Source organism: Sphaeramia orbicularis, chromosome 2 (genome assembly GCF_902148855.1).
Source record: "Sphaeramia orbicularis chromosome 2, fSphaOr1.1, whole genome shotgun sequence".
In the NCBI taxonomy this organism is placed as follows: Eukaryota; Metazoa; Chordata; class Actinopteri; order Kurtiformes; family Apogonidae; genus Sphaeramia; species Sphaeramia orbicularis.
This window is the reverse complement of record NC_043958.1, coordinates 25,328,340-25,339,704: the sequence shown is the minus strand read 5'-3', so window position 1 is coordinate 25,339,704 and position 11,365 is coordinate 25,328,340. Positions and strand designations below refer to the sequence as shown.

At 40.9% G+C, this 11,365-nt stretch overlaps 1 protein-coding gene across 1 annotated transcript; it reads left to right on the top strand.

The window, feature by feature from the left end:
* The first annotated feature begins 269 nt into the window (after positions 1-269).
* On the top strand, positions 270-8,647 carry LOC115436574 (ornithine decarboxylase-like). Its single transcript, XM_030159454.1, has 8 exons — positions 270-358; positions 437-610; positions 721-893; positions 975-1,191; positions 2,348-2,431; positions 3,018-3,180; positions 8,231-8,343; positions 8,411-8,647. The coding sequence occupies exons 1-8, from the start codon at positions 272-274 to the stop codon at positions 8,645-8,647; spliced, it is 1,248 nt and encodes a 415-aa protein (XP_030015314.1). The 5' UTR covers positions 270-271.
* Positions 8,648-11,365: the final 2,718 nt, after the last annotated feature.

Genomic DNA, 11,365 nt, shown 5'->3' with positions numbered 1-11,365 from the left:
AACAAAGGATGAGCTCCTGGTGCCACATTAAAAATTGTAGGAGGGGAAAACCATCATTTATAAACTCACACTGTTGGTGTGATTTTCTACTTAAGTTTGGACCAGAGGAGAACACTTGTTGAGGAGAAGAACTTCTAAGTGTGTGTTCAGAGCTAATGTCTGCTTGTACAACATAATTTGAAGACTTTTGTATTTGAGCTTGAGAAGTTTATATTTTTAAGTGTATGCTGACGTATCTGTTTCTTCAATTTTTTTAATTTCAGTGTTAGTCATGGATCTTTGTGACATTGAAATTTTAGATACAACCAAAACTATCAGTGATTTCATAAATGATAAAATCAAAGAGCGTCATTCAGTGGTAAGTATCCCAGACATCATATACCTCCAGTTGTGTTATTAATACATTGTGTAAGTGAATTCTGCTTCATTTATTCAGGACAGTGAAGTGTCATTCCATGTGGCAAATTTGGATGATTTACACCAAAAGCACATCAGATGGCTCAGGACTCTACCTCGAGTGAAGCCTTTCTATGCAGTGAAGTGCAACAGCACCCCAGCAGTGATCAGGATGCTGAGCACTCTGGGTACAGGCTTTGACTGTGCCAGCAAGGTACTCCCAAAAAAACCCAACACTGTGTTTTCTGTCGTCCACAGTCTTCACTTGGAGATGTTTTCCTCTTATTTCCTTGCACATTTTAAACACATTTTCATTGATTACAGGGTGAGATAGAGCTGGTCTTGTCTCTTGGAGTCACTCCTGAGAAAATCATTTTCGCACATACCACAAAACCACAATCCCACATCAAATATGCCAGTACTCGTGGAGTGGACATGATGACATTTGACTGTGAGGAGGAACTCCTAAAGATTTCTGCTTGTCACACCAGAGCAAAGTAAGTAAACACAAAGTGTTGTGTTGATCAGATCCTATTGTGAATTGTTCGTTCTTCACTGGTTAACAACAATCTTTCCAGACTAGTTCTGCGGATTGCAGTGGATGACTCCAAGTCAGCAATAAAACTCAGCCAAAAGTTTGGAACCAAACCATCAGTGGTTAAGAAGCTGCTGGAACGATGTAAAGAGCTGGACTTAGAGGTCATCGGAGTCAGTTTCCATGTAGGTAGTGGATGCACAGATAGTTTGGCGTACAGACAGGCCATCGAAGATGCTCGGCATGTCTTTGACACAGCGGTAAGTAGAGAGGTCATTTCCTGACAAAACTTAGCAAATGAAAAAAGACACATGCTATATATAAGTGTTTTAGCAAGAACAGAACATGATTAACAAATACATTTAGTTTATTAAATACCCATTAAGTACATGTTGGTAGATCACATGACTGTAACAGATCATGTCTGAGTAATAACCACAGCATATACCTGTTTTTAGTCTTTCTGCTGTGTTTATGATGAAGGATTTGAAATTTTCATCCTCCACAACAGCAGGTGGTGCAAGAAGTTTATCACATAATAATCAAATACATAAAACGTGAAATGTAGAACACAATTTTTAACACACTTAGTGTTGTAGTACTTGAGTCCAATCTTGGAATGTTGACGGGCATTATTTGAAAAGTACATCCCATGGTGCAATGCAAAGATTCTGCATTCAGTGAGTATCAGTGACTTCACTTCAGTTGCTGCTGCAATCACAGAGCAGAGACAAGATGAGCGACCAATCTGGAGTCATAAAATTTGCCTTTCATAATCACAAAACAGTAATTGCCAAAGACTTGGATGGGCTTAACATGTTGATGACAGAGCAGTGCTGTTGAAGCAGTTTTGAAAACTGGCAGAAGATGATGCATATGGCAGGGATTTTTTTTAATGATAGTGAAAAGTCCATACGAAGAAGTTAAGTAGACAAGAGTGTGTCAGACTGCTCCTGTAAACATTTCCCAGACTAGCTTAGTCTGTAGATCTAACTGTTGTTGGGGTGGTATTAAATCATTGCTATGAAAACTGACTTGTTTTTATGGTCTTTGTCTTGACTCAGTCTCGACTCCTGAAAGACTCGGTTTTGACTCGGTCTCGACTCCATTTGAAAACCAACGGTTTTGGTCTCAACCCTTCAAAGACTCGGTCTTGACATAGGCGGTCTGGTCCCCATTACTACACACTTCATTTTGTTTTGTTTTGGGATAGGCCTCACGTTCAGTATTTTTAGAAACAGTATATTTACTACTTTTCATCAATCAAGTCAATCAGTCAAATTTTATATATATAGTGTCAAATCATAACAAAATTTGTCTCATGACACTTTATTTAGAGCTAGTCTATAGGCCAGACTCTTAATAATCTTAGGTTGTTTTTGTTAAAGTACTAACTGACAGATATTTTTCTTTCAGGTTTTGCTGGGATTTCAGATGAGACTATTAGATATCGGTGGTGGATTCCCTGGGAAAGAGGGCTTTCAGATTCAATTTGATGAGGTATAAAGAATATCTTGATGATTACGTGTTTCTACAGTATGAACCAGAAAACTACAAAAGCAAATGATTAATGGATTCAGTTAAAGACAGTCAGACAAACTCAAGTCAGAATGCACCATTAAATGGGCATCTGTAGGTGGAATCATGTCCATAGCTTCTAAATCTGGAGTGGTTGTCCACTTTTCAATACATTATGAGCCACTGGAATGGATGATAGGAGTCTTCTAGAACTGATCACATTCAAGGTGGGTGCAGAATACACACAAAACCCATGATACTGGGTTATAGAATTATCCATAATAACCACCTGTTGTTTAGAACTGGAATTCAGACCTCAAAATGGTTCCTGTTGATTTGAAGTGAAAGCTGCTCCCTGGTTAAAGTTATGCTAAAAAGGCTTTTAGTTTTCATGTTATTCTATGTTTTGTGGCTCATTGCAGATGTTGCATGATAGGTATTTATAGGTCAAAGACCAGAGGGGGAGTAATTGAGATGTGGTGCTCCTCCTGATGTTCACCTAAGATTACCTAGAATTTATTACGACCTGTATGTATGATTGTATACCTGTGGTATTTTATTGTCCTAGTTTTCAAAGGTAATCAACGAGGCGTTGGATAAATTCTTCCCGGCTGACAGTGGGGTGCAGGTCATTGCTGAACCAGGACGGTACTATGTGGACTCAGCCTTCACACTGGCTGTGAACGTTTTTGCTAAAAAAGTTGTCATGGATGATGTGACTCAAATCAGAGGTGTGTATAATGTGTCTATAGACCAGGGGTGGGCAATTATTTTTTACATGGGGCCACATGAGAACAAGAAAAAATTTTGGAGGGCCGGACCGAAAGGCTGAACTAAAGTCTGCATTATATTAATTGTGTTTCTTTATATAAAATAGTAAATAACATTGTTTTGATAGGTTGGTAAGACTGGTGAGAGTATATGTTATAATTGAGCAATGAAAAAGAGAGGTTATCTTAGAAGAAATGACATTTACTTAATAAAATTTCTCAAAACAATGGTTAACAAAATATGAACATTTGAACAGTTTTTGAGTCATTATATTAGTGACCATTTTCAGCCACTTTCAGTAAGATACATCATATTAGAAAATAATGATGCCTACATTTGTAGTTACATCATATTCACACTCATCACTCATTCTGTGTTTTTCAGTTCTTTTCTCTTCAGTGAGAGAAATCTAGTCTCTGTTGGTCTTTAACAAGTGCATCAAAGTCAGGTTGAATGTCTGAGGTGGAGATGCGAAGCTCAGCTGACAGATGATCATCAGTAAGATAGGATCTGTACCAAGGTTATTATCGTTAACGAAAACGAACGAAATGACGAAAACTAAAATTGAAAAAACATTTTCGTTAACTGAAATTAATAAAAACTCTAATTAAAAGAAAAAAACGATAACTAACTGAAACTGTATTGTGAGCTTACAAAACTAACTAAAACGTATAAAAATTATGGATACAATTCCCTTCGTTTTCGTTTCTGTCAATGTCGGATTGATATGAAATTAATTTATTTGGCTCCAGCAGTTTGAGCTGGTGACACCATACGACACTACACAGTCTGTCATGTCTGGTCACTGGTGGTTTCCAGTCATCTTCTGGTCCACACTCTACCTGGAACATACGGACTAAAGCTGGGACACAGCAGCACAGTCCTGTCTGGGGTTTACTTTAGTGATACATGGGTCGGGTTTTTTTTCTTTTTTTTCTTTTTTTTTTTTGGCGTACCGTGTGTGTGCGCGTGAGTGACAGAGACAGAGCAGAGCTAAAGGACAGAGTCAAACAGGACTAGCATCCAGGTTAAAACTGGAGAGTTTATCATCATGAAAAGGCCTTCCAAGCCCTGAACTGCACAGTTTAGAAGAGGAGAAAAGAGGAGGATGAAAACTAATCCAATTACAGAGGTATGGAACCTGTTAGAATGTTAAAAAACGTTTGATGTTACTAGCTACAGCTAGCTGAACTGAACTGAAGCAAAGTTGGCTAATAATGGAACTGAAGATGATTAAGAGATGAGATATCTGCTAAGGTGTGGTTTACTGATGAGGAACTGGGTTATATATGTTTATAAGTGGTTTATATATGTTTCTATCTGCTTTAACTGCTGGTTTATATATGTTTCTATCTGCTTTAACTGCTGGTTAGCTGGTTATATATGTTTCTATCTGCTTTAACTGCTGGTTAGCTGGTTTATAATATGTTCCTATCTGCTTTAACTGCTGGTTAGCTGGTTCATATATGTTTCTATCTGCTTTAACTGCTGGTTAGCTGGTTTATATATGTTTCTATCTGCTTTAACTGCTGGTTAGCTGGTTTATATATGTTTCTATCTGCTTTAACTGCTGGTTAGCTGGTTTATATATGTTTCTATCTGCTTTAACTGCTGGTTAGCTGGTTTATATATGTTCCTATCTGCTTTAACTGCTGGTTAGCTGGTTTATATATGTTTCTATCTGCTTTAACTGCTGGCTGCTTTGTGCATCTCCTCTCATACTTTGCACATCTTCGCATTGCTTCACGTAAGTGACGTTGTGTATGGATTGCACCCCCACCTCAACCTGCTATAGGGAATTTATACATTGTACGGTACATTGTGTCTCTGCTCAGTCCATGAGTCGCCCTAACCCGACCCCCAAATAAAGTGTCCAGGGTAACCCATATCCACGCCTCACTAATTTCTTTGAATAGGATGATGAGGAAGATAAAATATATGAAATAACTAAAACTAATACTAAACACTAAACTAAACTAAACTAAAACTAAGCATTCAGAAAAAAACGATAACTAATAAAAACTAACAAACCTGCTCTAAAAACTAATTAAAATTAACTGAATAAGAGAAAAAAAAGTCAAAACTAATTAAAACTAAACTATAATTAAAAATCCAAAACTATTATAACCTTGATCTGTACCTGGACTTGTTAAACTTCATCACTGAGAATGTTTGTTCACATATATAGGTAGAGCCAAAGAGAGCAAACATCTTCTGAGCATGTCAAGAGTAGAATTTCAGCAGTGGTTGTGACTTAAAGTGCTCTGCCAGTACTGCATCAGACTGCAGGTCAATGAGTTCCAGCTGGACATCATCCGCACTGCAGGTAAATGGAGAGGAAATCAAGTGCATTTCACTCTCCATTGTTCTGAGATCTTTAAATCGCCTTGAAAAGTCACCATGCAGTGCTCCTAACATAGATGAGTACCTGCGGAGGTTATCATCTGATGGTGCAACTTCTTTCAGGGTTTGCATATGAGTGAGATTGTTGCTCTCCAGTTACCTAGAAAGAAACTGTAACTTCGTCATGAAAGCCTTCACCAGGTGGTGCATTTCATGGACAAAAAGGCCCTTGCCTTGCAGTTTAGTGTTCAGTGCAGTCATCAGTGTAGTCACATCAACAGCAAATGCAAAATCTGCCATCCACTTCTTATCTGAGCTCTGGGATGTCTTTGCCTTTCTTCTCACAAAACTCTCGGACCACTGCTTTCAGATCCCAGACTCTTTTCAGCACTTTGCCCAGGCTGAGCCATCAGACAGCTGTGTGATAGCTGATGTCACTATGTTCAGTCTCGTGCTCCTCTAAAAGTGCAACAAACTGCCTGTGATTCAATGCTCGTGCCCTGATAAAGTTTACTATTTTAGTTACAACATCAATCACATCGTCAATTTTAAGCACTGACTTGCACAACACATGCTGATGTAAAATAACACACAAAAATAACACTTTCTGATCTGGGTTGATTTCAGTCACTTTGTCTTACATACGTTTCAACAGCCCGACCCTTTTTCCTGTTAGATTTGGACAACCGTCCGTTGTGACACCCGTCAGTCTGTCCCATTTCAGTCCCAGTGTGTCCATGCATGCATTTACCTCTGTGAACAGATCGCTCCCCGTTGTCGTCCCTTTCATTGAGCGCATTGCTGCTGAAGTCCGTTATCCCACAGACAAATACAAGTAACTGGGCTGTGTCACGGACATCACAGCTCTCGTCCAAAGTCAAGGAAAAAAAGTCCAAATTTGCCACTTCACGTTGCAGCTGAAGCTCCAAATTTCCCACAATGTCCTCGATCCTTCTGGTCACGGTGCGCCTGGACAGCGGGAGTTGCTCAAATGCTTCTTGTTTTTCAGGACATATTAGTGCTGCAGAGTCCACCAAGCACTCTTTTACAAACTCTCCCTCTGAGAATGGCTTACTGTTTTTAGTGATTTTGTGGGGTATTACAAAGCTGGTCCTGGTTGCTGCATCCCTGGATGTGTGAAGCTTGGTAAAAAACCCTTGTCACTTTTGTAGCTTAGCTACCAAATCTTCCAATATCCACGCCATTTCAGCATCATTCAAGTTTTTATATTTCTCTGAATGTTTTGTCTCATGATGTTGACTCAAATTGTAATCTTTGAACACGGCAATCTGGTCTCTGCAAACCAAACACACCGCTTTACCTCTGACTTCAGTAAATAAATACTTAGCAGTCCATGTCTTCTGGAAAACCCTGCATTCAGCATCTACCTTTTTTTTTAGTCGACATTCTGGGGGTGAAAGTCATCCTAACACCTGTAACCTGCTTACGACAACGTCAGTTCAGTAACATGCATCACTTACATACCTTACATACTGTGATGCTACTAGTAAAGGCACAGAATCCAAATGCAGAAGTCAGAGGCAAAAAATAAAGTTCAAGGGATTTATTTGTCACCGAATATACAAACAGGTTGATAATGAGAATGAGTGACACAATCTTGAGGACAATGGTTGGTGAAATCCTCTTCGGATCCGTCCTCCAGGCTGAGGACGTGAACCCTTTGCGCAGCTCGGTTACCGGAGCCAGTTTCCCGACCAGGGAAAAGCAGAGGGAGGTCAGGGATGGAAACAGGTCATGCACGGGAAAGCTAACAGACGGGCAACAGGACATAAGGGATAGACAAACTCACGTACCAATAAGTAAGGCAGGACGGTCAAAACCAGGAAGGCAGATGAGGCAGACAAAACCGACAGGGAGCAGGCAAAAGGCAAAAATCAAGATGGCAAAAACGGGTCAAAAACAGGAAGTCAGACAAACAGACAAGATCAGAACGCTGGTAAGTAACTACAAGAGATTACAAACTGGCGTCTGAACAGAGGAAGAGACTGGACTTAAATACACAAAAGGGAGGGAAGACAACGAGACACAGGTGGCACAAATCAGGGCAGAGTCAGGTAATCAGGGAAAAGGTGACCACGATCAGGAAAGGGAAGTAAAGACGACAGACACGACACATGAGGGAAAAACTAACAAAATAAAACTGGAAGAGACAAACAACATAAAAGACAGACCACCCCAGACTAACGTCTGGTTGCAGGCTTGACACATACCTTACGTACCTATGAACAACGTAAAAAAAACCCACAACTTCAAAATAAAAGCAATGCACATTCAATCCACGCGTTAGGTAAAATGAGAAAATCTGTTTATTTTGTAATGTCTTACGAATCTTACATGGGCCGGTCAGAGCCTGCGGGCCGTAAAATGCCCAGGTCTGCTATAGACCATATCAACACCAGACATTATCCTGTGACATCACACTGTGGGCACAAAGCTCCAGTTCTGTCACTAACAGGATATTATCATACTGATGTTTCCATGTCATGTAAAATAAGGAAATGTGAGACCCTGTTATAATTGTACTAGTTCGTAACTGATCAGCAAATGATCAAATGGTAACAGAATTACCTAAATACTCATTATTAGTGTTCAACCACTTCTTGTGTTTTAGCTAAAATGTTAATTGTAAAATGTCTGCTTTCCCAGATCCTGAGAATGACAGAGTGATGATGTACTACATCAGTGATGGAGTCTTTGGCTCCTTAAACTGCCTCATAAATGATCCTGCCCACACAAATGTGGCTCCGTATCTCCACAGGGTAATTTGATCATATACTACATACTTTATATGCAGCCAGATGTTTGTCCTAAATGTAATGTCCATAGGTGGTGGAGAGCGGTGAGAAGAGATACCGGTCCATTATCTGGGGTCCGACCTGCGACAGCCTGGACAGAGTCACTGCCAACTACTGGATGCCTGAGGTTCAAGTTGGGGACTGGCTTCTTATTGACAACATGGGAGCCTACTCTGTGTCCATTTCATCTGACTTCGGTTTCTTTGACAAAGCAGACATTTACCCTGTTTTATCTGCTCAGACATGGAACATGTTCAACTTGTCTTAGTGCTGAGGTCATTTATTATATATTATAAGTATGATCCAGGACCAATAGAGGAAATCAAAGTAATTTACTCATGCAAGTTAATTAAACTTTTTCTGTAATACAAACAGATTATTTTCAGTGTAGAATTTTTCTCTGTATTATGGTATGGGTGCATGCACTATCCTGAAACTATACATTTTAAAGTCACTGATAACTTTATGTAGACTGCTGGTATATGTTTCAACAATAGTAAAAATGAATATATATATATATATTTTTTTTAAAGATATTTTAAGGTAGTATTTGTCATAAATACAGGCGAGCTGTTTTCACTTGTATGAAAACCACAAAGATGTGGAAAATGTGTAGTTTTTGTTTTAACCTTATGATGTTTGCTCTTCTTTTTAAAACTGTAAAACCAATATGCACGCTATTAAATTTCATTTAACATGTAACTGAAGCACAATCTATATCTGTTTAAACATAGCTCAGCTATAACCCTAACGGTACAATGGGTCACTGCTAAGAAGCATCGAAGGTACTTAAAAAATGTATTGTTTGACATTCTTGCTTGTGTACAATCAGTTGCTGTGGATGATGCAATGAGGTCAATAGTTACAAAGGCAGTGATGATCTGAAATAATGTTTTCATTCTACATACCTGCTACAACTTATGTTATGGCCATCAGGCAGATGTAGTGGAAGCCCAGGCCCCCTGTGCATTATCTTCACACATTTACCTGTCCTTACCTTACCTTACCTTATGGGTTAGGGGGGGTGCGGTCCATAAATAGCATTACTTACACTAGCAAAAAACAAAACTGAAACTTAAAGCTATACCTACCGATGTAGCATTTCTCACAGCACTTAGTGAAAGTTTGAACATGAACAACCTGCCTCCCTCCAAAGCCCCGCCCCCTTCCCTCCACCTGAGCTCTGAGGCTCCTCCTCCTCTCCTGATGCGCGATGGAAACAGGAGGAAGCAGAGGTGGAGGTCCGGTCCGTTTTGGCGTGTCCGCGAACCCCTCCCTCAGTAATCAGATGCATGATCCACCTGCCGCGGGCCCGCGCCTCCTGTTCCATCAGTAGACCTGGTCTGTGCAGTACTGGGTCAGTGTCTTCACTGCAGTGCCCAGGGGATGGGCGCGCGCACTGTGAACGCGTGGCCTCCGCAAATTTTCCGTGGACATTTGAGGTTTCATAGTCCATACAATTATCATCCTACATCATCTTACATGTGTGACACCATGTACATGTACCTGTATGAGTCCCACCGTCATAAAAGCTGAGCTTTATGCAGACCTGTTCAGTCCAGTACAGCTGACTTCCAGACTTTTATCTCCATCCTTCATTCATCAGACTCCTGTTTGTGCCCCTCAGTTGTCGTTTCTGTTCATAAATCCGTTTAATCCCTTCCACATGTGCATGTCAGTTCTATCCAAACACATCCTAGACAGTAGACTGTGGTCAGTGACAGGAGAAGCAGCACGAGTGAAGCGTCAGATTCAGAGGGACACATATCGGATGTGAGACGGAGATAATGGATCGGATGCTGGACGGCCGTGATGGATGATTGACAGGAGGCTCAGCCAGATTCGGCCAGTTATTTTACTCGGACCGACTACAATGATTGGTCAGACTTTTATTAGAAATATATGAGAATTAAACATTTTTGAGTTTCAATACCTGGTGGATTTCTTTTACATTTTAGTTTGACACACACTTATTAGGAGCATTTTAAGATGACAAAAGAAAAGTGTAAAAATGCCACATCACACGGTAGAGCTTTAACATGCTTTCAAAGTCCGACCTGCCATAAAAGCAGCTCTGGGTCTTTATGGACCCAGAGCTTTATGACCACCTCCCCCACCAGATCCTCTTCAGCATGTCTTCAACCTAAGCCTGCACCTGGGGAAGGTCCCCTCATTATGGAAGACATCCTGTATTATCACTGTTCCCAAGAGGAAAAATCCCAAAGACCCAAATGACTTTCAGCCCATTGCTTTCACCTCACAGGTGATGAAGTCGATGGAGAGGCTGGCACTGGATCATCTGGGGTCGCAGGTGCAGCATGCTCTAGACTCACTCCAGTTTGCATATAGAGAGGGGATAGGGGTGGAGGATGCTGTCCTGTACCTACTCCACCAGACTCTCTCCTACCTTGAGGAGGGAGGCTGCGCTGTGAGGATCCTTTTTTCTGATTTCTCCAGTGCATTTAACACCATTCAGCCCCCTCTGTTGCAGGAGAAACTAGCCACAATGCAGGTAGACCCACTCCTCATCTCCTGGATAACAGACTACCTAACTGACAGAACACAGTTTGTCAGGATTGGTAGCTGTGTATCCAGCACCACCTCCAGCAGTACGGGAGCTCCACAGGGGACTGTGTTGTCCCCCATCCTCTTCACTTTGTATACTGCCGATTTCCAACACAACTCAGGACGCTGCCTTATGCAGAAGTACTCTGACGACACAGCAGTTGTGGCATGTATCGAGGGGAATGAGGAGGGGGAATACAGGAGACTGGTGAGTGACTTTGTAGGGTGGTGCCAGAAGAACCAGCTGCTCCTAAATTTATCAAAAACTAAGGGGATGATGCTGGACTTCAGGCGCAAGCCCCTCACCCCACTCCCTTTTTACACTGAGGGGGAGGCGGTCGAAATGGTGCCCTCCTACAAATACCTTGGCCTGATAATAGACAATAAACTGGACTGGTCTGTGAACACTGAACATGTCTAT